The 26,483-nt window shown below is 34.6% G+C and overlaps 3 protein-coding genes across 5 annotated transcripts; 1 reads left to right on the top strand and 2 right to left on the bottom strand.

Annotated features, from left to right (window-relative positions):
* Positions 1-176: 176 nt before the first annotated feature.
* Positions 177-5,846, bottom strand: LOC6644475 (ran-binding protein 16). Its single transcript, XM_023176868.2, has 17 exons — positions 5,515-5,846; positions 4,344-4,739; positions 4,037-4,263; positions 3,875-3,974; positions 3,589-3,804; positions 3,385-3,531; positions 2,636-3,315; positions 2,260-2,552; positions 2,042-2,195; positions 1,565-1,970; positions 1,349-1,487; positions 1,203-1,280; positions 1,074-1,135; positions 836-975; positions 649-768; positions 512-582; positions 177-445 (listed from the first exon to the last, which is right to left on the bottom strand). Exons 1-17 carry the CDS (start codon positions 5,515-5,517, stop codon positions 396-398), a joined length of 3,282 nt encoding a protein of 1,093 aa, XP_023032636.1. The 5' UTR covers positions 5,518-5,846; the 3' UTR covers positions 177-395.
* Positions 5,847-6,153: 307 nt separating this feature from the next.
* LOC6644476 lies at positions 6,154-10,580 on the top strand. Its single transcript, XM_002067265.4, has 9 exons — positions 6,154-6,308; positions 7,119-7,200; positions 7,542-7,654; positions 7,715-7,863; positions 7,925-8,099; positions 8,223-8,490; positions 8,552-8,651; positions 8,717-8,915; positions 8,982-10,580. The coding sequence occupies exons 2-9, from the start codon at positions 7,137-7,139 to the stop codon at positions 10,485-10,487; spliced, it is 2,574 nt and encodes an 857-aa protein (XP_002067301.1). The 5' UTR covers positions 6,154-6,308; positions 7,119-7,136; the 3' UTR covers positions 10,488-10,580.
* Positions 10,581-12,405: 1,825 nt separating this feature from the next.
* Positions 12,406-23,808, bottom strand: LOC6644477 (stromal interaction molecule homolog). 3 transcript variants are annotated; one of them, XM_023176886.2, is made up of 11 exons: positions 23,617-23,808; positions 20,990-21,612; positions 19,924-20,093; positions 19,624-19,856; positions 19,451-19,566; positions 19,207-19,379; positions 18,551-19,145; positions 18,422-18,469; positions 16,593-16,926; positions 16,183-16,407; positions 12,406-13,742 (listed from the first exon to the last, which is right to left on the bottom strand). In XM_023176886.2, the coding sequence occupies exons 2-11, from the start codon at positions 21,423-21,425 to the stop codon at positions 12,968-12,970; spliced, it is 3,105 nt and encodes a 1,034-aa protein (XP_023032654.1). In that variant the 5' UTR covers positions 21,426-21,612; positions 23,617-23,808; the 3' UTR covers positions 12,406-12,967. The 3 variants fall into 3 exon arrangements, with proteins under 3 accessions (XP_023032654.1, XP_046867537.1, XP_046867538.1); XM_047011581.1 differs by having other exon boundaries at positions 23,725-23,808; XM_047011582.1 differs by lacking the exon at positions 16,183-16,407 and having other exon boundaries at positions 23,725-23,808.
* Between the last annotated feature and the right edge of the window lie 2,675 nt (positions 23,809-26,483).

Here is a 26,483-nt window from a genome sequence, read left to right as displayed (position 1 = left end):
GTATTACAAAATTGCAAAACTGTTCATTGCAAAAAGTTACGTCCTTTATATATTACGCAAATTTCACTTTACTTTGCTCGAGATTTATTTACACTTCTTTATATGTACATACCTTAATGTTGTACAAAAAATATAGTATGCATGTATGGTATGATTTCAATTAAATTCAGGACATATAACACACGCAGCGCTGATATAGATGTATATTTCTCATTCGACTTATAAAGACGGCATTATTATTCTCTTTGAGCCTACAGTCAAAATATATTCCTTATGATTAATTGTATAATATATTTACATAAATATTTGTATAAAAACATTTAGTAGTTTTGTAAAATATTACGAGCTCCTTCCGAACATGGTCGTCACATTACTAGCAATAATAATTATCCCATTTAGACAGATATCGAATAGTTCGTTTCGGTATACGTTGGATATGAATTATCTAAAATTAAAAAAAAAAAACATTTGTTTATATACGTAATAAATAGTTGTTGAATATAAAACAAACCTGCCGAATATGCTGTAGTCTTTGGCAAATTCACAACGTCGCGACGGAAAGTTAACAAATTTTGTGTAAATCTAAAAATGGTTAGAATATATTCATAAATTATGACAAGAGATTCAATCGACATAATTTCTACTCACTTCTCTTTATTTTTACTGGATACATTTCGTTCTATACCAAGCATCAGGTCATCAAACCATTGTGCCATCGTTTGTTGCTTCTCGACAGGTTGTCCTCGTATAATACTCTCCTTGAGGGATCTAAACATATAAAATTATTGTCCTTAGTACATGTACTCATGGATGGATCGTCTCATTATAATCTTACCGATAATAATCCTCGTATAGTAATATAAGTACCAGGAGTGGACGTGACATTGACCATTGGTTCCGACAGTCCTCAGCCAGTACATTGTTCAATAGAGATGACATCATTGACTGCAGCAGTTCGGAATTCATTTCAACAACCTGAAAAGCAAAGAAAAAAAAAAATAGTAATTAAAATCCCTATATACTAAGACTATGACGAATTCAAAAATGAGATCACCATATAAGCGATTGATTACCTTAAGGAATTGTGCGTTTTCGCTGGTCAAACTTCGTAGTTTCTTATTTGGGAATGTGGAAACTGAAATGAAATTTAATTTAAAAGAAAGATATACATATGTATATTGAAATGAAAATCTTTAAAAAACCTTTTAACTGAAGCTGTTTGAATATGTATGAGACAATACTATCCAAAATTGTACAACAGCTGATATAAATTGCCGAATCTGGAATGAAAATAAGAATTATAAATAATTGAAATGGTATTTTATTCGATTTAGTGTTGTTTACTTACCCAATGCAGCGAGACCCTTTGTCAGGCTTTCTAATATATATACAAATGCACAAGGTTCCAAACTTGCTAGGTATGTGACATGATCTTGAGATAAACAATTTAATAAATTGTAATATGCAGATGACAATTTTGGGTATTCCTGTAATTAAAAAATGTAGTTGTTTGTTTCGTTTCAATATTGGCTTTTGCATAAACTGAACATTGAAGTTGACTTACTAGCAAATCAGTTTGTTGTATCGAGAGTATTAATTTAGCAATGATTTTGAGAACATTGTCTAAGGTATCATCTCCATATAATTTAAATACACCACAATTAACATAATTGCCACCAAGTGAATTTTTCAATATCAAAAAACATATTGCTATTCCTTTTAGTCTCATAGGATAAAGTTGATCACGCGGCACTTCCAGATGCAGAATGCGATTGCCATAAATACAGATAAGTTTCGATGCCTCGCGAAAGAGTAGAATACCCATCGGACTGGAAACGTTGCCAGCCAAACGCTGTGTGCGACAATGCACCAGCTCGGCAAATAGCTTTAAAACGGGCGTTGTTACGGCCGGATCATGGGCCCAGAGCTCAACGGCCCTTAACAATATGGGCAAGTAGTCTGTGTAGTATCTACAAAACAAAAGAAAACAAAATCAAATCAATTAGAATGCTTAATATTTTCCTTATATTGCAATACATACAGCCACTCGAAGAGCATAGTATACTGAATGCGCGCATTAAGCGGTAAGGCTAATCCCCGGAGATCGCGTGCTAGTCCAATAATTGCCTTTTTAGCCTCATCATTTGGAAAACTATTTGTATCCATTAGTACAGAGCCGAGGGATTCGAACTGATCTGAAAAAAAGAATATATGATATGTTAACTGATCTTGGCATATAGTTGTGAGATATCAACTAACTTGTTAATGGTGTCAAAAAGTTGTAGAAACGCTCCTCATCCTCCCCCAAATCAAACATTAACAAACGGCCCAATGATGTATAGAACATGGTACGACAGCGCATTTCACTTAAGGACGAATTTGTGCCCAAAAATGGAAAATGATCGCTTGTGTGATGTGTCAACATGAACTGAACTTCCTCTAAACGAGCCAACTTGCGAACAGAATTAAAGTGCACAGAGAGATCAGATAGTAACATCAAAGTTTTTGTGATAATCTGTTCAGAGCGGCCCCAGAATTTTAAATTGGTGATGCTGAAAAAATGTTGCATGAAACAAAAACAAGTAGTTATTGTAATTTGGTATAAATAAAAACGTTTATGCTATAGTTAACCCACATTTTGCGGTTTATGAAGCTTAGCAGCATTTGTTCATCGCTTAGTCCAAACACTTCACTGAGTCTTTTGTATACATTTGCCTTTTGCGCTTGCTCACTGCTATGCATTTTGCGGACCTGATCTAAAAAGCTGAGAACGGCCAATTCGAGCTTCTCGCAGCCAGCCTGCGGCAGACGGGCATCGGTTAAACTCATTAGCTGTAATACACGGATAACTAGCTCTGCATCCATTGTGTCATGCTCATCGCTAGTTGTCACAGACAGCCTGCCCACTATGGCCGAACCGATAATGTAGACCAGCCAGGTCAATTGCAACTCATGTACGGTAATATCTATGGAATTAGCATTTGGATTCTGCACCAGATTCTCATATTCCCGTGCCTTTTGATCAAAGTGTTGCACAAGGAGATTGCAAGTCTTATTATATTCGCAGCGCTCAATAACTGATAGCTGCTCAAGCTGTTGCTGTACCATGCAGAGGTCATCTAATGGATCCTCCAGATTATCCCGTACAATTACTGGCACAGCGTCCAGACGTGATTCAATGTAAGCCTTTATTACCTCTGGTGTGTATGTGCCAAGTAAATGTGGATCGGGTGACTTGACATACGGAACGGATGCCACCATGCGCTGCCACAGGGTAAGCAAGTAATGCACACTGTTCGGTGCAAAAAGCCACATCTAAGATATGAATAATTCATTAATAATGAAATTTAACGAAACGACAAAGGACTGAAAGGATCAACTTACATGTAATGATTGAACTGTGAATTTTGCAATTAATTCAATAGCTTCTGGATAGCAAGGAACAGCAATGAGTTCTCCCAGCTGATAATTGGACTTTAGACGTGCTAGCAAACGGCAGAATTCATGGTAATTATCCGGGTCACTAAGACCCTAAGTGAGATAATCGAGTATTAGTAAATTGTGAGTGAAATAAGCAAAAACTCTTACATGTAAATTAGTCAGTATGTTTTTAACACCTTCAACCAGATGTGTAAGAAATTTAGTTCTCTCTGAGTTACTAAACAATGATCGACGCACAGATGTCATTTGGACTAAACACGATAGAGAAAAACTCGCCAGGCCATTTGGCAGTATTTGATATAGATCAAAGAACAATTTCAATGTATTTGGATCCAAAAAAGCTGGACGCCACGCTGTAGGAATCTGCATACGTATAGAAATTATCGATGATTATAGGTAAATAAATAATTTAATTAATAGCCAGCCAGCATACCTGAACATTGTTCATATCATCGGCAGATTCATCTGTGGAGCTGCCAATAAAGTCGAAGCTCAAGCAGTTTTTTGTCAAGCGCAATACATGTGAAATAAGCCTGGTTAAGAAACCATAAGGATTAAAAGTTTGAACATGGAAATGGAGCGTAAGAAAACTTACGCCTGTTGTGGTTCATCCATAAGAAGATTTTTATTGTTGTCCCGTGCCGTTATCAACAAGGAGCAGGACAATAAGAATGTATCATATAACTGCTGATCTCGATATGAGGTGGCTATCTTTCGGTTCTTTGAGAACGACAAATGAACATCTAACTCTACAATGGAATTCATTTCGGACACCAGCTGAGACAGTATTTGGACTCCAATCGTGCAATGCTCCACAGAGCCCTAATGAAAAGACGAGAAAAAACAAACAATCAGAAGAGTAAACACCAATTACAAATAAATGAACATTTTTTTTTGTTTACCTGCAAGAATTTTTTGACATCTTCTAGTAAATTTTGAAAGATCAATTCGCCCTTGTACGAGTCGAACCAACCATATTTTGTTGTTTTAGCCAAAAGTGTGACTAATGCCTGGATCACAAAGTGCTGTAGATTTGGTCTAGTGGCCAAGTAGTTTAGTGCATAGCTACGTATATCAATACGCTGCTCCAAAGTGAGTCCCTGTATGAGTTTTGTCAGAGTCGAGGCGGCCAGCAATTGGGCGTAACTCGAATCGGCGCGATCCAATAACAATTGGCACTTGGGCAAAGCATCTTGGCTATTAACGAATGTTACCAATGCCTTTTCCGCTTCAGCACGTATACTGGCATCTGTAGCCTCGTATAGCTGTTTACATAGAATTTCAAGCTGTTGAATCTCCTGCAAGACAAAGAAAGCAAAAAAGAAAACAAAGTCAAATAATTGAGAACTTCTTAGAAACTTCAATTAATACATATGTATGTACATACATATGTAGTTATAACTTATCAACAATAACTTAAAATCGACACTCTTAGAAAAACTATTCACTAGAATTCCCGCCTAAACAATCATTTCTTTTGATGTACAACAAAGCAGCTGATCTCACAATTGTAATTCTAATTTTGAGCTTTTTTTTTATCTAATCAGAAATGTTTATTATTGTTATTATTATTGATCAAGATGGCTGTTTCAGATTGTTTTAAATATACATATTGGATTGCAATAGAACTGATGTAAGTATGACCACACATCTATATGTGTGTATATACAACTTGCATTAATTTCATATAATTGTTCCAAGAATATTTTGTAATATTTGTATAAAAGTTTATGCAAAAGACGAAATGCATTTGCAGACTTCTCTGTTTGACCACATAACCTAAAAGAAGTAAACATGTAAGTACATATCAATGTATGCGATTATGTTTTTTACACACATGCATAACAATTTTCTGTATGTACACACATGTATATGTGTAGGTAACTATATACATATACATATCCTTTTGGAACTGGTATTGTAATGGATAAAAAGATAAATAATTGCCGATATGTATGTATGCATATATACGCGCACATACACACACACACACACAACGTATACATGTATATATAAATACAAACAGCATACAACATAAACATAAACAATATATGTATACAAATGATACTTTACCATAATGAATACTCAGCTGAGATTTGAAATGGATTTAAATGGACGGGCGCAGAGATTGTCCAACTGCGTGTTTCATAGAACTTTCTTGGAAATTGTAATCCAAATCCGGCACTCTTTTAGGTAAGGTCTTGCTGTCAGTAGTACCGCATATGCAGATATATTCGAAATCTAGTTATTATGTACATATGAATATATGTACCTAATGCATGCAATGTTAACACTAAGGTGAGTAATAAAATATATTTTATTTGTTTTTCTGTTTGAAACTGCACTAAATTTCATATACAAAATCACATTAACTTTACGCTGTTTCCAAACAATTGTTCAGTGTGACCAGAGTTTCATAAGCGGCAAACCCCAGACATGATTTCCGCAAAAATACGGGTTTCATATCAATGTTTACACGACCGCCAAAATAACTGTTTTAGTGTATTTTTCAATTTACATTTTCCCGTATGTCAATAGTTGTATGCAATAAAGGGCTTTCCAAAAACAATTGTTCAAAAAGGAAATTGATCATTTCCAATGATTTCTTTTGAGTTTGTCACTTTTTAGGGTTGTTTAGGGAAATTTGTGTATTTTTGGTATTTTTTTCTACTTTTGGTATTTTTGTCAAGTCTACTTTTTGTGAATGGCTAAGTCGTCGTTGCAAACTGTGAATAGTTCGGTTATATGGATGCATGTTAAAAATCCGTACATACATAAAAACAAAAAGCCAACCTGCCAAATAGCAAACCCATTGTGGGCACTTCAATTAAAGAATCTCATACGTCTGTAAATAAGGGCCATTTGCTGTAAGTATAGACATCCATACATGTACATTTGTTGGTAAATAAACATGTAAATCGTCGATCAGCTTTCAACTTCATTTGAAAGGGGATGCAAAAATCAATAATGTGACTTGCGAGTGACGGGTGCTCTCTTGAAACAGTTTTGCATATACATATATGTATATATATGTACACTTATATATTGCTGGATGCACATGCATACGCATTAATACATTCGTATGTATATACACACACTATCAAAAGTTCGGTTCGATCTAACCATGACCTCCATGTTATTCATACGACAAGCTAGGCTTTCCGAGTGGAATCTTTGCAAATACACTTCTTGGTGGAATTAATCAGCTTGATTAAGGTGCAGCCATATTAAAAATTGGAATTACCAGTAGTCGCTTTTTGTATTTTTTTTATGTATGCACATACAAGCATACATATGTGTTTAATTTACAGTAAATCAAGTAAAAAGGGCACATGACCAAAAACCAAAGACAGCCATGTTAAATTAGAATACCGTTGTAAATACACAATGTCAATATGTGAAACTTCCAATATGAATCTTGTCTGATTGGAATTACAATTAGTTTTCTCTCTAACAGCTGTTTATTTTGGTTTGTCGCGCGCAATTAGTAGATGAAATCCAAATGGACATACGAAACAGTTTAAAACCTTAAGAATGAGTTAACACAATTCATTTGCAATTTATGCCACTCTAATTCAGCAATGAAAACATCATTCGACATCATAATTGTTTTTGATTGTTTATTTATTTTGCCCCATCCTGTAATTTAATAAATGCTTCATTTTCGGTCAATATAGAAGCGTTTTGAATTCAAAATGGAAGCGTCAGCGCGGGATGTGGCTACAAGGCAGCCGGATATATCGCAGTTTATGCTTGATGGTAAGTAAATGTTATAATTTTGCAATATTCAAAACGTATACAAACTAAAGCAAGATGTGCAAACAAACAAACATAAATGCATACAAATGTATGAATGCTCTAAAATCTATATCAGCATTTTTCGTTGGCCCAAGAGTTATGACCTTTGTCATGTGTCAATGAAGTCATCAGACGATTTGCACAATTCGCTCTTTGCTTAACACTTTAACAGGTTTTAAACAATTCCAAACGAAAACATTATGGAAATAGTGTCTTTTGAAATCTTTTAAACCAATACGTTTTGAGAAAGAGAATGCTAAAAGATGCTATGAAACTTCCATTCAATAACTCTACTTTTGTAGATCTACAATTGGCTGCCGAGCTTGGAAAGACGCTGCTTGAGCGCAATAAAGAATTGGAAATCATTCTAAAGGAATACAAAAACAAGAGTGAGGAACAAGAGCGCGAAATTTTGGTAAGTTGAATGTAAACAAAGTCAATACAAATCCATTTATCTTTACTTCTTTCACATTAGCATCTAAACAAACATATAAATGCCATGACTGAGGTAAATGATTCTAGGCTAAAAGTTTACGAGCAATTGGAAGCCGGTATACAAGATTTGGAACTCACAAACAAAAGTCTAAACTTGGAGAAATGTCGCGATAAGAAGCAAATCAAATCGTAAGACAAACTCATCACTAAAAAAAAAGGCCAATGAAATTTAGACAATTTCTTTTCTTAGATTAACGTGTAGCATTGAAACACTGGAGGCACGTTGTGATGAACTTACTCAGCTTTTGAATGAGTGCAGACAATCTCTCAATGCGGAACGACGTAAGAATGATCAATTGCAACAAGAACGCTGTAAATTGCTTCGCAACAATGAGGAAACAGAATTGAATGTCCGCAATCTAGGAGTACGTAAAACAATTAATACTTTGATCCAAACTGCACTAGCTTACCAATTGAAAATTGGCATGCGATTTCATTTGTTCTTTTGATTGTAAATTTTATATTAATATCTGTATTTTTCTGAATAGTTTACCGAATTAAGTACCATGGATCAATTTTCTTATGGACAAAGAAATGTGGCCAATTCGACAGGAGTTTCCCAGCTTGATGATATTTCTGTGCCAAATAAACAATTGTTGGGCGACAGTATGAGTAATCTAAATGATAGCGTCTCTATCAAGAATGAAGACAACGAAGTTCTTGTTAAATTAGTCAGTGATTTGGAATCCATGAAACGTGACTTTTTGTCGGAACAGCAACGTTGCGGCGAATTGGAAGAGCAACTTATCGCCATTAGTGAGTCCAAGCCAATTGTTTTCAAATAATTGATATATCTAAATCTATTCTTCACTTCCAGTACAAGAGAATCAAAGTTTACAGAGCCGTCTTGTCCAAACTAGTGCAAATGAAGAAATGATGTCCATGCATGATGAGTTCTCGCTCCTCGAAGACGTGAGGTATACAGAAATCTTCCCAAATAAAAAAGTTAGCCGATAATTTCAATGAAATTTTGAACTTCCAGACAGGGCCAAATGTGCATCCGTTGCTTGCGTGTCATAGATGAACAGAATACAAACAACGATGAGCAATCATCAATAGCCCAGACCGAGGAAATGGATGAGGAGGACGAAAGAAGTTTGATTGATTTGGAAAGCCAGCGGGATCGAGATATCGGAAGTGATTTACATTTAGATAGCTATAACTATGGCATTTCCAATAAGGTAACAGAATATTTATCCCCTATCTCTTTTTGAGTTAATCGAATTTACAATTGTCATTTTCTTTAGGAGAACTTCCGTGCATCTGGATTGCCTGACAGTCCTAATCCGTATCGTGATTTGGTTGAAAAATATGAAGCATTGCTGGAAGTGCAGCGTTCTTCTATAGCCATCAAAACAATGAATTCAACTGCTAATAACGCTCAAAATATTGGAAATGTTGGTGGTTCATCTCTGGCAAAGGAGCTGAATATAGGTGGCAATAAATTGAAACATAATTTTATGATGCAAACAGCTTTGGATGCTACCCAGGAAACTGTAACTTCGATAAGTAATGACTCGAAAGACGTGGGATTATTAATGAACGGTGTAGGAGGAGGTGGAGTAGGAGGAGCTGGTGCCGGACGCACACCAACCGAATATTCTGAGGCAGAGACATCGTCATCAGGATATTCGGATGAAACGAGCAACAAGTATACACAAACAGATGAGCGTCCAGGATTTTTCCTCTGTTCAATTAGTGATGGAGAAGATTGTAAATTTAGCATTTACGATGATGTTAGTCCAATTGATTCGCATTTCCGCAACCGTCCCGAGTACAAGGAGCTCTTCAAAGAAATCTTTGGAGTGCTTAAGAAGGCCGCTGAAAACAAAGAGGAAGGTGAGAAATTACCACTATTGGATGATGAACACCAAACCAAGGAACAAACGACAGGAAATGATGCCAAAGTGCCACCAGTCACGCCCACCAATGAGGATCAGTCGGTGGATTTTGCCGATGACACCCAAAGTATTATATCCTCAGCTGTGTCGGATCATTCGTTTGCCATATCTGAGTGCGTTACCAAACTGGAACGCAAAACGGCCAAAAAACATATAAACGAAACCAGAGCACAGGCGGCAAATTGCCCACCCATCATGACGAATTCAGCATCCACAGCACAATTAAGTTCGTATAACAAAAAGTCATCTGTCGCGGGCAAGAATCTAATACAAATTGAGGAAAACGGACGAATTCTAACGCCATTCAAACGCGAACCACTTGAGTATCTTAGCATTGGTGTGGGAGTAAAAAAAAAAAATCGCCGAAAACACAGAGGTCTGCAGAATTCTGGAGAACGCGTCGAATCACCATTAGCCGCTACACCACGCTGTCAAGGCAATGGCAATGGCAATTCTGGAGGCAGTGGCCGGCGATCAGGAGGCAGAGAATTTACGCCGATATCATCAGATATATTTACAATGGATAATGGTCGACCAGGTGGACGGGGTGGACGTAAATATGCTCCAGCCTCTGGTGACAATTGGAATGGTTCTCCAATGGTAATATATAATCGAAATCTAAACAACTCTCGATCAATTCGTGGACGTGTCATAGATGTAAATGGCGTTGAATTCCATCCCAATACCGTATCGCAAGAGTTATATAAGCTCAAGAAGCTTGATCTGTCGTATGCCGAGGTTCTACGCCGTGCCGAAGGATGCGCCGAGCATCCACATTCCGCACTGCGAGCTCAGCGATTGCAAAATCGTCGCAATGGCAACAATATCAATAGTAATCATCGTCGGCAGTAATGAATCTACTCCAAAAAAACCCCAATTGACTCAATAGACATAGACTTAGAAATACCTATATATATATATACATATAACCATATATATATATATATGTATATATATATAAACACATATATGTATGGTGTTCCTGTGTTGAATATGTGTATATGTATGTGTTTTCTCATGTGCAGTTAATAATAATCATTAATATCGTAGGTCGTCAAAGATAAATTTCGAACAAAAATGTCCTGTCATTAAGTCCGTGCCCCAAAAATTGTAGAAATTTGTTTGGGGGACAAAAAGCGTCAAAGAACCTCTAGTCTATTTGTTCTAGTTTGGAAATTTAATTTACGAAAACATTTATACATAAAAAAACGAACTAATTTGTGTTTGTATGCGAGTTTTTCAGTTTTATCAGTTTTGAATTCGGATATTTTTTTTAAAATTTTTTGTGAAAGAGTTACTTAAATAGTGTGTCTGCTGTGTGTGAGTGGGTGTGTGTGTGTGTGTGCGTGCGTGTGTGTATGTCAGTGTGTGAACTAATGACAATCTAGTAATAGTGTAGACGGAAATGTTCGTTGCCACAGTCATAGATAAAAAGACAATTTCCTTGGCGTTAGCCATGCCATATTAAACAAAGCTGTGATAACAGGCAAGTCAATAACTTAAGGCCCCATTTGCTTAAGTGTTCCTTTCTTGGGTATAAAGTACCGTGTCGTCTACATATTATAGATTGTTATTGGATCAGGATCAGAGTCAGAGTATCTTTTAATATGTACATTAATGTAATAAGCTCCCAACATCCTACTCCCCCCTCCCTACCGTCTACCGCCCACCCCACCCAATTGCTATTCGCATACTAATATAATTGTACATTACACGATCAAACAAAATTATATTTTGCGTATTTTTCCCTTTCTTTTTTTTTTGGGTTTTTCAAACAAATTTTACTTAATTGTCGAAATGATCAAATTATTTTCATAAAATTAAATGTTACAACCTGACCACGAGAAGAAAAAAATCTATTAAAAATATTAAAATAATTAATCCAAAAAATTTGCTCGAATTGTAATCTTTAAGAAGTCTATAAGAGAACCAAACTCAAAATCGATACCAAATCGAAATCAAGTTATAACTAAAAACCACAATTGCAAGAACAAGCGAATTCACACTCTGTGTGTTCGAATATCTTGGAATTCAGATCTTTAGATTCAAATATATCCGCAGCAAAAACAACAAACTTGTGTTATTAGTTGTAATAAATAGTATTTTTTCGATGAATTTTAGAAATAAGCTCAAAAGAACTTTTTAAAACTAACCAAATTTACAAAAATGTTTGAGTTCAAATTTTTTGTGTTGAATTTTTTTTTTTTAATCAATTCTATTATACATATATAGAAGCAAAACATAGTTTTCTTGATCAATTTTATTAATATTATTGTGAATTGTTTGAATAAATTTTATTTTTCGATAAGTTTTACGTCATTTCCGGTCAAATTTTTTGAAATCTTTTTCTGAAAAAAATTGCAATTCCTTAATTATTTTTACCATATTTTTTCAATGTTCCAATAACACAAAAGCAACAAAAGTCAAGTAATCGAATGTAGTTGATATAATTACTAGTATATTTAACTATATTTTAGTAATTAGGTTAAGTACTACTACTTGCAAATAAAATGTAATACAAAGCCGAACAAATTCTCCCCCTTCCCAGGAAAACTAAGCTTAAAAAAACAAAAAACAAATATATGTATATTGCCATTCAATAAAATTCCATATATCCTATAAATATTTAGCATTATATATATATTTATTTTTTTTATATGAATCTCGTAAGTAGAAAACTGAAACTAAGTTGTCTATCGATGATTAGATGATTATTGATTGCTAAATCCGATTTACAACGAACAAAGAAAAACACACACACTTAGGTATATATATTTTCTAATTTGCTTTATATTTAACACATTTGGCCTTATATAAATATATTTATTTTGATTACATATTGTCTTTGTCTTGGAGCTAAAGTTCAATACAATTGTTTGCCCTGCTTTATCAATAAATTATAAATTCCGTAATTCGATGACATTATTAATTCACAGCACATCTCGACAGCATAGCACCAATTAGGATTGCACTTGCATATATAGGTATATCTATGTACTATATGCTCTGTACGATGATGAATTAGAGTGGTGGATGGTATTAAGATAAGTAACACATTATTTCGTATAGGATACTAATGAGAAAATAAGTAAATACACTACAAAAAACACAAAAAAACGGAGGATAAATAAGTAAAAATTCTGTGCAAATCACAATCGGCTGTTTCTATACTGTATAATTGAGTGTGTATGGTCATGGATACCGCAAAGAGAAAAAAAAAACAAAATTAAAAAAACACCCTGACAAAACTATCAAAAATTAAAATAAACACATTCAAAAGTATTTAGGATTTGAATTGTTGTTAATGTAGGATTTGTATTTGTTTTTGGAAGTTACTTTTTTTTAACACTCTCTTTAAGGAGGCTCTCATCGTCCGCCGTGCTCTTGCTGCTGGTGAAAGGAAAACGGATTCTTCGCTTGTGATGCTTCTTAACCACCTGCGACTGCGCACTGCCGGATGTGAGATCAGTGGGTTCACTACTATTGCTCTTTATGGCCACATTGATGCCAGGGATGAGGGGATGATTGGTAGCCTCTGATGGCAAATTGGCTTGTGGTTTCAGTGAGATTGTTGCATAGGGAATGGGTCCGGTTGGGCCCTCCAGGCCTTGATGTATATTACCAATGCTTGAATAGATAGTTTCAAATCCACCAACAGACTGCATGCCCGGTAATCGTTCATGCGATGACCAACGAGCCGGCGAATGTTGCTGACTTCCAGCACTGTGCCTTGGCAGGCGATAGAAATCGGCATTCGATGGCGCCGATTGCACCGACGAAGATGTGGATGATGTTGACTGTTGGCTGGCATTGCTTAGTTGCATGACCATCTTTCGCCGTGTACCACTGTCCAATGAAAGCTCCTTAACGGCAAGTGTCTTCTCCGGCGTCTTTTCGTTTGTGCTTGGAGCAGCATTCATTTTCCGACCACCAATGATGAATTCTGGAGAGGATGTAACATTCTCTGGGTCAGCAGATCGAGATGCGGCTGCTGCTGCGACTGCGGTGGTGGAGTTGGTGACATTTCCTGCCGTTAAGTGTGGCATTGAAAGGTATGTGTAAACTTCCATTGGCACCATATCCGTACTTTGGGATCTCACCATTTGACTATCCGTGTGAAGAGTGTTTAAATAAAACAGAATGACATAAGCACACATTAATTAAACATCATTATCATCGACAATTACCATTACAACTAAGTCAACTCTCTAGTATAAGAAAAATAAAACACATGAACCAAGAAAAGCCACTCTGATCCGTATGACGACATCGAACTCCATCTCTATTGGTGTTGTACTTAATCTATATATGTCTAAATTTGAAAACCTTGGGAGGGAAAATGCTTTCAGTTCAGCAAAAAAAAAGAAGTGATAATGACAGAACCAAAAGGAATTGTTCATCTCATAATATGATCCACAAAATCAAGAAAAACATACGCAAGAATCGGTACATGCAGAGCAAAAGTGATTATTAGTATTCTTCAGATGCCCCAAATATAAAATCCGATCTATTGTTAGGAAATTTTTAGAGCTATGGGGGAACCATATACAAGAAGAATCTATCAATTTTTATGCGACTGGGTCGAGGCAGTGTGAAAGGATTCCAAAACACAATTAAGCCAAAAGTGGAGCCAGGGACAGCAGCAAATTGGGTTCTTTCAAAAATATTAAGGCATTAGGCATTCAGCTAAAAGGATATCAGCAGATGCATTTTCGCGGCATGCGAGGATACCTCTTATCAAACTCAAATCATCTCAGAAGATTCGAAATGTCTCGACTTGGGTAGACAATTTTTTAAAGAAGACTAAGCTTAGACGGGTGAATGAGTGTTTATGCAAAGGGGTAAGACTATTTACAAATGGATCAGCAGATGGACAAATGTAAGCTATTATTCTCGATTCATGAAAACAGCCAATAAAATATGATTTCAAAAAGCCTCTCTAAATATATTGAATTGCCTAGATTATAGGTCATAGGTTTGGACTTCAACTCGGACTTAAGTTTTGAGTAATACGATTATCTAAATTGTATTCAATTCTTCTTAATTTATAACAGACAAAAAATAGATGTATAACAAAATTTGAAGCATTATCTTTAGGTCCAATTACAGACAATTGGATTCCTGAATCATCGGCATACCGAAGAAAAAAAAAAGCTTTCAATCCTGGATAATGGATAATGAATAGAAAATAAAACAAATGTGAAATCATAAAACCAATATCGAAAAAGATCCATTGTAAATATAAATAGTTTAATGGTCTCGGTATCCACTACTCATATGGTAAAAAAAAAAAAAACAAAAAAAAAATAATCAGTAGATGTACACGAACAGTTCATGTGGGTTTCTGCTTTTGTTTTCTGAAATAAATCAGAGAGTAAATTAAAAACAAAATAGAATAAGTCGAGTATTTACCTACTTAGGTAAATCGGTGCTGTTATACAAATAATGTTTTCTGATCGGCAGGTACTAACATTAGTGCGTATGTAATTATGTGAAATGAGATCAGAGATTGAGTTGAACATAACACAACTAAATACCTAAGGACATTGAAGAAACTTTCCATTCAATTAGAGAATTTTTTTGCTCCAAGTCTACTGAACGATTTTCAATCCAAGTAAAAAGGTTAGGAAATTAAGTGAAAAGTTGAAAAATGCCAATAAAGTATTCTAGTCTAAGATATTAATTCAAAGCTTTTGACGTCAATAAACGTTTCTTAATTCTTTTTTGCTTCTCAATATATTTCAATATTCTTCTTTTCCCCTTGTTTTCCATTCTCTCATCACTAAGTTGTAGTTCTCAAATAGTTTAAGCGATGAGGATATGATATCACTTTTGAAGTTCTTTAGCAAAGTCTGCTAATAATAGAAGTTGATAGTTCCGGCTCTCCTTTTTATGCTGCGTTTTCTTTCTCAGATTGACATAAAGCTGGCTTTAACTCAAGGTTTGAGGAACAGAAAACCTTGAAAAACCTTGTCGCAATAGCCATAAAATCTCAAGATCTAATCGTCCAATTGAATTGAAATTTGCTATAACCACAAAATTTCAGACCACTAATTTGTCCCGGAAATTGATAGGGGCTACCACACAGACTTGTGAAATATCCACAATCTAGGATATTTGTTCAAAGAGGGGACTATGTGGGGACTGCTGGGCCACACATCTAACAATAACAAACAAAATAATCCAATTCAGATAGCTGGAATCTGTCTATACAAAAACTAAGCCTGCATTATAAAATATAATTATATTGAAAGAGAGAAGCGTGAGAAGAGATTTTCTCATATATATAACTTTCCCATCATAAATTTGTATATGTTAGTTTCGTGTTGGGATCAGATTATCAGATGACTCTGTCATGCGGCCCGCTCATGATCGACTCAAAGTCACAAAGTTAAATTGTCAAAGATAGTAAACCCCCGACAAATATTTCAAAGGGAATTGGGAATTGTATGTAATTCACGTTGTGCAGTGATCCTGATTTATAATGGAGTCGCATGAATATAGAAATGCCTAGGAAACTATATTTAGTTATACTTTAAACACACACCTCTGAAGAGCTTTACGAGGTGGGGGTAGAGGAGTACGCCCAATCAGACACGCATTGGACGATGCCGATGGTGAAGATGGAAGTTGCTGTGTTGTTGTTGTGCACGGAGGCGTTACAGATAAACCCTGTTTCTTGGTACGTGGCGGCACAGTAACCACCGAGTGTTCTAAGAACGATGCATTACAAGTGCTATCACATCCGCCTATATCAACGCCAAGTATATTGCTAATTATCCAACGAGACGTAGAGAAAGATAAATAAGAGAGAGAGAAAGAGAGAGAGATGAAGCAAAAATTAAACAAAATTTATAATTAAATGAAACGCTATAGAAGAAGGCAAATTCCTTACTGTAATACAATTATTTGTGGGGATAGGGGGTAGGTGGGTGAGTGGGGGAGGGACATAATTACCTCTCAGTTAGTAGGGCTGCTGCCGATGCATTGTTATTGTGTCCCAATGTTCTGACGATTCCCTCATCTGCCGATATCAATGGAGTCGACGAAGTTCCTGTACCTGCCGCCACCTGGCCATTGTGATTTCCGATATTAATTATGTCCAATGATGCCGGCTGATTAAAGTTTCGCGTACGATCCGGTGGTGCAATGCTGCTTCCCAAATAGAACTGAACCGACTGGGTGTCCGTGCCATCTTCACTGCATGAACTATCATCGCGTATGGCACTGGTATTGCTACTTAAATGGCCGCTTGCGTTAGCCGAACTTCGGCTGTAGCTTTCAAACATACCTGAAGAGGAATTGGATGGATCCATATTATATATACATATAACCCCTTGACTGGCATACCAAATATAGGAAAAACAAAACAAAACAGAGTGTACATCTGTTCCAACCCAAATAATGTCATTACCATTACCTGTAAAACCTGAACCAACCTTAGAACTTGCACTTGAATATTTTATAGTTTAAAGCAACAAATTTCTCTAGTCCTATCTCTATTATATTTAAAGTGAATTTGAACTATCAGAGGAATTCTTAGGGAAATCTTCTGAATAGCTATGACTAGCAGGAAAACATTCCTTTAAGTATTTGAAAACTTTCCAAGAGTATGTATCCAAATACTTACCCTCTACACTTTGGCAAATAAACACGGTTGAACCTCTTTCGAGGTGAAGATTAACAACAACAATAACAACCAGAACAACCACAACAACGAGGACAATGATGGGGGAAAATGTATAATGAATCATCTAAACTGGAGTTAAAACTATTCTAACTTTCTTCCTTCCTGTTTTCTAATGCCTTAGCTTAAATTTGATGCTAACTTTCTTTTCATTTTTAATTGAACTTTGTAGTTAAGTCATTAAAAATTGCAATTTTAAGCAAATATTTTAAAAATATATATCCTATAAATCTTTTTCAATCCTTAAACCTATTCAATCGATAAGTGAATAGTAATTTATATTGTGTTTGTCAGGGACTTAGCATGCAGAATAAATGTAATGAATTATACTAAATTTTCTCTGCCTTCTTTACTTGGTAAATACCTAATTTTGTATACTTTCTTGGTAATTTTAGTACCAATTATTGTTCCACTATGATCAGTTATCATATTTGAATGAAAAGTGCAGTGCATAACTTTCATTTTTTGTTAAATTGTTAGAAAATTTCAAATTGAATACACAGCAACCTCTTGCAAACACTCTTCTTGTGATATACTTGTGGATTTCATTTCTTTTCGTTTTGTGTGCAAGTGAACTAGTCTAAGAGGCGTTAATAGGATCCTCATTTACCTCACTTTAAGGAGCAGGCGATTTCTAAGTTCATTCTGAACATATTTCCAGATAGATTTTTGGCATTTGAACCATTGTGTGTGCCGCTTGTTTGTTTGTTTTTTTGTTTGTTTTAGAATTTTAGTGCATGAAATTGTTTTGTTTATATTGTTTATAAAAAAAAGTTTGGAGAATACAAATTATTTGTTTAACAATATTGGCGATACAATTACAAATGTAAATTACAATTACATACATATATACAAGGTAGGCCCTGACCTTCACTAGGATTGCACCTCCTGCAAGTTAACATATGAGACTCACTGCGGAAGGTCAGGTTTTTGTTTTTGTTTTCTTTTTTGGGTTAAAGTGTCTTAATGTCCGTAAGTTGACCAAATAAATGGATCTGATATTGAGGGGGGCCGTGCTGTGTTGCCTGCGACACACATTGGAACGTGCCTGGGGCCTATTCCGTGGCGAGCAGAGAAAAGTTCTCAAAATTCAGCTTACCTTGCACAGACTCGTCATCCAGATCATCAGTACTGCTTGTAATGCGTGCTATTAGCCCAAAACGAAAGGAAAAGAAAGTGTGTGCATATAAATATAAAAGAGACATACATATAATTTCATATGATATACCTCTAGAGCCTTTTGAAGATCCAGTTCCACTAGAACTTTGCACACTTCCACCATTCCGTCCATATAGTACACTTTCCAAATACGACAATCCATTGTTATTAACAATATTCAAGCCAAGGCACGTTTCAATTTGCTTCCATCGATGTAATCGTTCTTGCAACTCATTGGTTACCTCACCAAGAGCATTGCGCGCCTCGACAATTGAGCGGTCCACATCGTCGATGCTCTTGCCATGGGTGGACACAAAGGCCCCAACTAAGCTGGAACGCTTTTTCCGCAATTTCTCGCACGCCTCTCTCGCTGACTGAAGTTGCTTTTCAGCTGAAATTCTCTTCTTCTGATGATTCTTGCTTTCGAGTTCATAGGTGTATTGCAACCAGGATTGCAATTGTGGTGGAGGAGCCCAGCAGTTGTCAACCAACTCGAATTCGGCACGTGAGAGTTCATTGCGCAGCATTTCGATTTCTTTCTTCAACTGTTGGACTTCAAGGTCTGAACTTGATGAGCTCAAGGATGGAGCTTCTTTTAGGCGTCGCTCCAAATCCATTTTTTCTGTAGCCACATTTTCCTGCTCCATACGGGCTCGCTCTAATTCCTGTGAAACGTTTTAATTAACATTTTAGATGAAGGATTAGAGTAAATTGCAAATAACATACTTTTTGCATCTCTTGTAAACTCTGTTCCGCACGTTGCAGTCCTTCCATATCCTGGGCCATTCTTCTTAAATGACGCTTGGCGTTTTTATTCTGCTGATATGCATACCAACAGCCAATAATTGCGCTCAATAGCAGAGTGACCAATATGTAATCTTTCCAACGGGTTCCCGATTCTTTTTCAAAAATATGAAAAGGGCATTTCAAATTATTTCTGTTGAAATGAAAGAAACGAATCATTACTCACCTCTTGGCGGACCAAAGAGCACTACATCCATAGCTTTCAGAGAAATTTTTTGCTTATGTATGGGATCTTTAATGCCCAATACATTACTAACATAATGGAGATTATTGACAGCCAATCTGAAATAGAGTTTAGAGTCAAATCCCCGTGTGAGGGTAGGTAACCATAACGCTTACCTTGGCAAAGCAGCACCTGTGACTTTGTGTGCCTTAAATAATTCAACATATTGTGGAAGCTGGACGGACTGAGCTAACCAATCCGTGGTCTGCTCAATAGTCCAATTGTGAACCTCTGATCTTAGCCATGCTTCCCATAGCTCTTTCACCGAAATATGCATATCATCATTAAAATGAAAAGCTTTCTGGCGTTTCTCATATCCCGAATCGTACTTCAGTTCTTCTCTCAGAAACTATATGAAATAATATGGTCATTATAAAGTGAACCTAAGGGGGTTGATCAAACTATTTTGTACATACATCATCCGATTCGCTCAAGTCAATGTTGCCATTATCATCATCATCGAGTTGACGATGTAAACTGGCAATTGCTTCCATGCCGAAGCGATCTTGCACATTCCCATTAAAGCAGTCGAAATCGTCAGCATTACATGCGCCATCCGCTGAAGCTGAACCACTTCCCATAGAATCTGCATTGAAAAAGAATATGCTAGTATTACACACACATACATATATATACGAAAATCATTTCCTAAGCTAATCTAAGCCTTATTTAAATGTACTTACTTTCCCTAATACAAGTTTATTTGTAATTTAAATAATTGTATGATATTTAAAATATATATAGCTACTATATACATATACATACATATATACGTTAAACCAACAAACTAACTAACTTTAAGCCTCTGAATAAATAAATCTGATCAAAGTGATTTGTTTTGGGTTTTTCTCACGTTATGGCCTATTGTTTATGCCTGATTCACACGGCGACCAAGTTGAGATTTTCAAATAGCTGAAAATAGTTTACTTTTAAGTTAAATCTGATGAAATGAATGTCGATTCGACTCTGATTTTGTACTCATTTGTCTGCTGTAATGATATCTATACTAGAGGTCATCCAGCAATATGGAAGATTGTTTTATGAGAAATTACTTTTATAAGTCTTCTTTAAGCCCTTTTGTTGATTAAAATGTGATTAAAAGATGACACGAAAAGTGTCTTTTTCATATGGTCAAAATCTGATTTATTATTCTGATTAAAACTGATTGAAAGAAGGGCTCAACTTGAACTCATCAAGAGGAGTAGTGACTAGGGTATCAAAGGAGTCATTTATGGTCAGAAAATAAGATCATTTTTAACAATTATATTCAGAAAGAGTATTAGAAAAAGATTCGTATATGTTTAGAAATTATATAAAATGTTGAATGGGAAGAAGTTATTTTTGGAGCTCTGTGTGGCTTTTTCTTGTAACCATTCTCCATAACAGCCCATAAACCCATATTTAATATTAAAGCTTGATATTTTAAAACAGAACAGAAAGAAAATTAAAACAAAAAAAAAGACATAGGCATAGATCACTTACTAAATTCATTGCTGACCGCTTGGGACATTGCCTCACTTAATAGATTAAACGAGCTTCTGTGTATATGTTGTTCAAGATGAGCCGATTGACCACCGCTTCCAGTATGGGGAGAGACGGCCTGAGATGCCGACACTCCGTGGCTTGGCACGGATGATGATGCATCATGTGGCACCTGGCCATGTCCAAGACTACCGACATGCGGCGGATGCTGTTGCTGCGTTTTATGAACTGCATTATTTTTGGGTTCCTCGATCGAATGTGGCTTTGTATTATGCTGACCACCAGCCTGTTGATATGTATTGTATCGAATTGGACCATCAATTAGCGATGGGGAGGGCGACGGCGACGGCGGCGTGTCATCGGCCAATGCAAGGACAACGGTTTGCATCACGCAGCATAAAATAAAGAAAGGATTGTACCACATCGTCTTCAGCATTTTTGTTTCTTTTATTATTAGAAATGTTCGCAAAACGAGGTAATAAATCACACACACACAAACTACTTCAACCCAAGTAGCTTGGCTTGGCCAGTTTGGCTTGATGTTCTGGTATTATATATTTGAGTATATATGTATTTGTGTTTACATTTGCAGATTTCTTGGTTTCTAATGTCGTTTCATTGATCTGTAACCACCGAAAAGTTGAAAAAAACGAAACAAAAACAAAATAAAACATAAAAAAATGTATAAAAAATAAAAGATCAATATTGAACGCATCTTAATAATAGTTTATTTTAGCGTATCTTATTTATTTATTTAACATTTTTGGTCACAATGTCACAATATTTTCATTAACTTTGAAATAGTCAAATTACAAATGTATGCGCCCAATTTTAAAACTATGACTAATGACCAAATACCTAAAATTATTTTGATAGCTGGGAAAAGTTAAAGTCTAAGTTGAGACTCATTGAAAAATTCTATTTATACATAAATTCTGAATGATCTCATGCTAAAAGTTCTTAGGTCTGATACGTAATTTTTTTGTTTGTCATGAAACATTATCCTAATAGCTAGCTTACGTTAAATTTGGATAGATTGGAATAACCGACGACTATTTGGAATAAGTCGAAATTTACTAATTTATCTTATGCCATTTAAGACATTTAGACATTTTTATGACAGAAAATAGTAAAAAAATTTATATAAATTAAAGGCAACTCATTTAAGGGCAATAACTTATTATAAGCCAATATGTTTCATGGTTTAGGGTATTAGAAAGTCGCCTTCACCCAAGTCAAATTAGGCATAGATTCGTTCACTAATTACGCCAATGGGATCCCAATTGATAACTCGACAACAATCAATCAAAGTAGATATGAAATTGAAATGTATTTATATAATCCATACAATGTGATTAGAACAACTATATAATCCATATCAGGGAATCGTTCAAGTGCTCTTGAACTTGGAAGTATTTTATCTAAATGTACTTAAGATGAGCGGTTATAATAAACAATTATTTGATATGTTCCAAGTGGAATTTGATTATTCAATCAGATTTGTGTTATTGACTTTGCTCCAATAAGATCACACATGTATGTATGTACCTATAAACGTCATAGAAATGACTAAAAATGTACACAACATAAAGAAACAATCTTTGCAAGGGTATAAAGAAAAAACACGAGAGACCCAGAGCCAAGGTAGGTCTGCTGACTAACTGACTATGGGCCCCTTGAAGTTTTAATTAAAATTCAATTTTATTCTTGTGTGTACACAGAGATTTACAGTCATGTGGATAAATACATACATACATACATTATATTACATACATGTCTACATACATACATAGGTAGATAGATATACATGTGTACATACATACATATACAGATGTACGTTCATATGCATGTATTTCAACAAAGATTACGCTAGTAATAAAATGATTAATTTTGATTTTATAATTGGGTATTGTTGAAAATTTATAAAAAGGTAAACACAAACATATGTATGTACGTTCAAATAGAATACGAATATATATGGATGTAAGTATGTATTACACAAATACTTCAAATGGTCATGTTCGACTAAACTTGCCTATAACAGACATATGTACATTATAATGATTATGTTGATCTTGATGCATGCCTCTCTCTCTCTATTGTTGTGTGTGTGTGTGTGTATACAGATACATATGTACGTATGTATGTACATAAATATGTACATGCATTGATCATGTCATGTACATATGTATGAATACAATAATGTAATTAGATGTATGTATATTAAAATACGTTTGCACAGTTTGCACATACATACATGCGTTTGTTTTTAACCATGTAAAATGTGCGTACATACATATGTATGTATGTACATCTGCTCAACTTTTTTTGGACAATGCTGTATTTTGGCAAATACATAGACATGTATGTAGATGATGTAGATGTTTGGATGTATGTATGTTTGTACATACGCACTTGCAAATACAGCACGTTTGTTTACACTTCTTTAATTTCTCTATTCTTGTCGACTTTTTGGCCACCGACCGACCATTAATTCTCTGTTAATATGTATGCACCACAAGTATATACATCGGAATGTAGATGTTTGCACATGTACATGTACATTTTAATATTAAATAGAACTGGGATCAGCAAGACAAGTTATTTGTTCTCTATTGTTAATATACCCATTTGTACACATTTCGCTTTCACCCTTTTCCGTTGTTAAAGCTCGTTTTTGGTTTTAGTTGTTGTTTTCTTTTTGTTTTTCGTTTTTTGTCGTTGAGTATAACTACCTAAAATTTCACGGCAATTGTATTTATAATAAAAAATTGTATTAAGTACATATACAACGACATAATATTCAATTCGAGTGTGTGAACAGAGTTGGATTTCGATAAACAATAAATAATGTGACCGTTGGCACAAAACAAATGCAAATATACTAATTTGGGACAAAAGCCAAAAATATTCCCTCTAACCGTTTTAAAGCTTTGCAATTTTTGGTTAAAGAAATATTTGTGTCATAAAATACTCTTTATGAAATCCATTCGAAACCTCAAGAGTTTGCACAATTTTCAACACAATTAAGTAGTTAAAATTTGTTCCAATTGGAAAATGCCTGACGTTCGCATGAAAGGAACGTTAGGAAAGAAACAAATTTTTCGGACTGTGAAACGGGATTTTCAAAAAGTTTAGATTTCCGTTAATATTTTGGAAGTAACTTCCAATTAAAAAAGATTTCAGTTATTAAGCAAGAATGCAGTATTCTTAACTTTTATATGCCACTAATACATTTTTTTCTTTTTTCTAACATGCTCAATATTGTAATCTTATACGGTGTCAATTATATTTAATCAGAGAATCTGGACTCGGCCAATAAAACTGTAACTTTTATCTAATTAATGACGTTTGTCACTGAATGTTCACAAATTAAAGCCCCCTGATTATTAAAATACTCGAACTTTGTTTTGCACAAGTCATAGCATTCATTTAAATTTTACTACTTTGCATTGTTTATTTGCATTGCTGAATTGGCCAGATAGCAGGATTAGCGAATGTTACGGGCCCCGCGATATCAGAGCTAGTTAAAAAATGTTTGATCAGTAATAGTGAATTGACTAACCTTTTTAAAAGGGGTTAACTTTGCAAGGCTGCGAACTTTGACAAATTTTAACCGATTTTTGAATGTGTTATCTTATTTTATCCAGTTTTGCACTGGAATGTAAATCCCGGCAATGATCAGTTATCTTATCAAGCGAGACAAAAAATACCAATGAACTGAAAAGTATTTCTTATTTTAATGTACATTAAAATCTCGCAAACAAAATTCTAAGCTATTTTCTCAAGAAATCGTGATGTTTACATACATATGTACATCATTAATTTTTTTATTTTTAAGATCTAAATGTTTAATGTCATTTTAAAATATACCAAATTCCGCCTTAATTGAGAGTTCCGCTAGAAATTAACGAGAACACAATCTGAGAAAAAAATAGGTACAATCATAAAGGTTTATTTCGCAAATAGCCCTAACTTTGTAAATCTGTAATTATGTCAATTTCCAGCCGATTCTTATTTGAAATCTATGACCTTTAAGTTTACATAGAAAAAAAAATCTAAAATTTGATCAATTTTAGTAAAAAATCATGATTTACATTGGAAAGTTTTATTCAGTATGACCCCGAAAGCTAATATTATTAGATTTTTGGTTGCTTCAGAGCCCGCTCTGCCTTAATCCGGCACTGTTTATTCGCCCATAGGAAACTTTAGAAACTTTAAGAAAACGACACAAATACATATCTACATATGTATATGTACATATATAGTATAACTTTTTATCTGTAGATGTATTATCAGCTACAGGTTTCACATTTTTATTCAAATTCATTTTAATATTGTTTATCATAATATTATTATCAAACATTTTAAGGACGAATTTACTTTGTTTAACTTTAATCAAAACCAAATGAAGTTTCACTTTGTAATACCTCTGATTAATTGCTAAATTGTATGTAAAATATATTTACTTATAAAGGCTAAAAATAAATATACATACAGCCTATGTAATTAATAATGAAAATAAAGACTATCTTTAAATCAAAAGCAACATAAATAACGGTGAAGTCGGGCAGGTATTAAGTGCCTCTTTTTGTTTAAACAATTCATCTAAAATATTTACGCACTTGACATTTATTATATGTACTTATGTACATTTCTTAGCCACCCAAAAAAGTAATTATGTTTACTGCTGTTTTGTCCTAGAATTCATTATTTATTTGTGGGCTGTAGCTCAAATATGCAAAATATGTAAATACATACATAAATACATGTACATACATACATATGTACATATGTAGGTACATATGTACTTACATCAATATGTACATAGAAGTCTCGTTGCTTGCTCTGTGGAAGAGTCAAATTAACGGCATTACATCTTGTTCTTTATATCTTTTTTATACAAACAAACAAATTGTAATAATAGTGATTGTAGTGATTATGAAACTAATGCAGCTAAATTCAAATGGCCAAATCTCATGATCTTTCTTAAAGGACATTCGCGTGACTTTTACAAAGGCATCAGTGAACCAAACCCTGGGGCAAACAATTATTACAAAACTACCACTTATTGTTTATTAAAGAATTCCAAAAATATATATGTAGGTATGTAAAAAAAATAACATTTTATATACAAAGATTTAAAGATGCATTGCCTAAACCGTTTAGACATAAATGGGTTTGTGTGTGTGTGTGTGTATGTAAATATATTCGTTCGCCATGACCTTTCCATAAGAAGAATTAATTTGAATGTTCTACTTACATTAACTTGATTTAAAGGAAATTAAACAAAGGTGATGAATGTTTATTGACATAAAGATAGAATATTAATTAATTTTACAAACTTTGGTCAATATAGGTACTTATATCGATATATATTCCACATTACATATGCAAGGAGCTATTGATGAAAGATTTTTTTTTGTTTTTTTTTTTTTTGCGTTGTCTTAGAAGATTTTGCTTAAGTTATGTCAAATTTTTGACTATTGTTTTT

Source organism: Drosophila willistoni (assembly GCF_018902025.1).
Source record: "Drosophila willistoni isolate 14030-0811.24 chromosome XL unlocalized genomic scaffold, UCI_dwil_1.1 Seg142, whole genome shotgun sequence".
Taxonomy (NCBI): Eukaryota; Metazoa; Arthropoda; class Insecta; order Diptera; family Drosophilidae; genus Drosophila; species Drosophila willistoni.
This window is presented reverse-complemented; position numbering and strand designations above follow the sequence as displayed.

Bases quoted from the DNA above. Each gene is read 5' to 3' on its own strand.
- LOC6644476 (XM_002067265.4), top strand. From the start codon at position 7,137: ATGGAAGCGTCAGCGCGGGATGTGGCTACAAGGCAGCCGGATATATCG. The intron at 7,864-7,924 runs GTAAGACAAACT...TTCTTTTCTTAG, and splicing joins GATAAGAAGCAAATCAAATC to ATTAACGTGTAGCATTGAAA. The intron at 8,652-8,716 runs GTATACAGAAAT...TTGAACTTCCAG, and splicing joins TCGCTCCTCGAAGACGTGAG to ACAGGGCCAAATGTGCATCC.
- LOC6644475 (XM_023176868.2), bottom strand. The intron at 3,316-3,384 runs GTAAGTTGATCC...TTCATATCTTAG, and splicing joins TCACAGTTCAATCATTACAT to ATGTGGCTTTTTGCACCGAA. The intron at 1,281-1,348 runs GTAAGTAAACAA...TTTTCATTCCAG, and splicing joins AAAGGGTCTCGCTGCATTGG to ATTCGGCAATTTATATCAGC.
- LOC6644477 (XM_023176886.2), bottom strand. From the start codon at position 21,425: ATGCTGAAGACGATGTGGTACAATCCTTTCTTTATTTTATGCTGCGTG. The intron at 18,470-18,550 runs GTATATCATATG...TTGGGCTAATAG, and splicing joins ATCTTCAAAAGGCTCTAGAG to CACGCATTACAAGCAGTACT. The intron at 13,743-16,182 runs GTGTGTGTTTAA...TCACACGGATAG, and splicing joins CCTCGTAAAGCTCTTCAGAG to TCAAATGGTGAGATCCCAAA.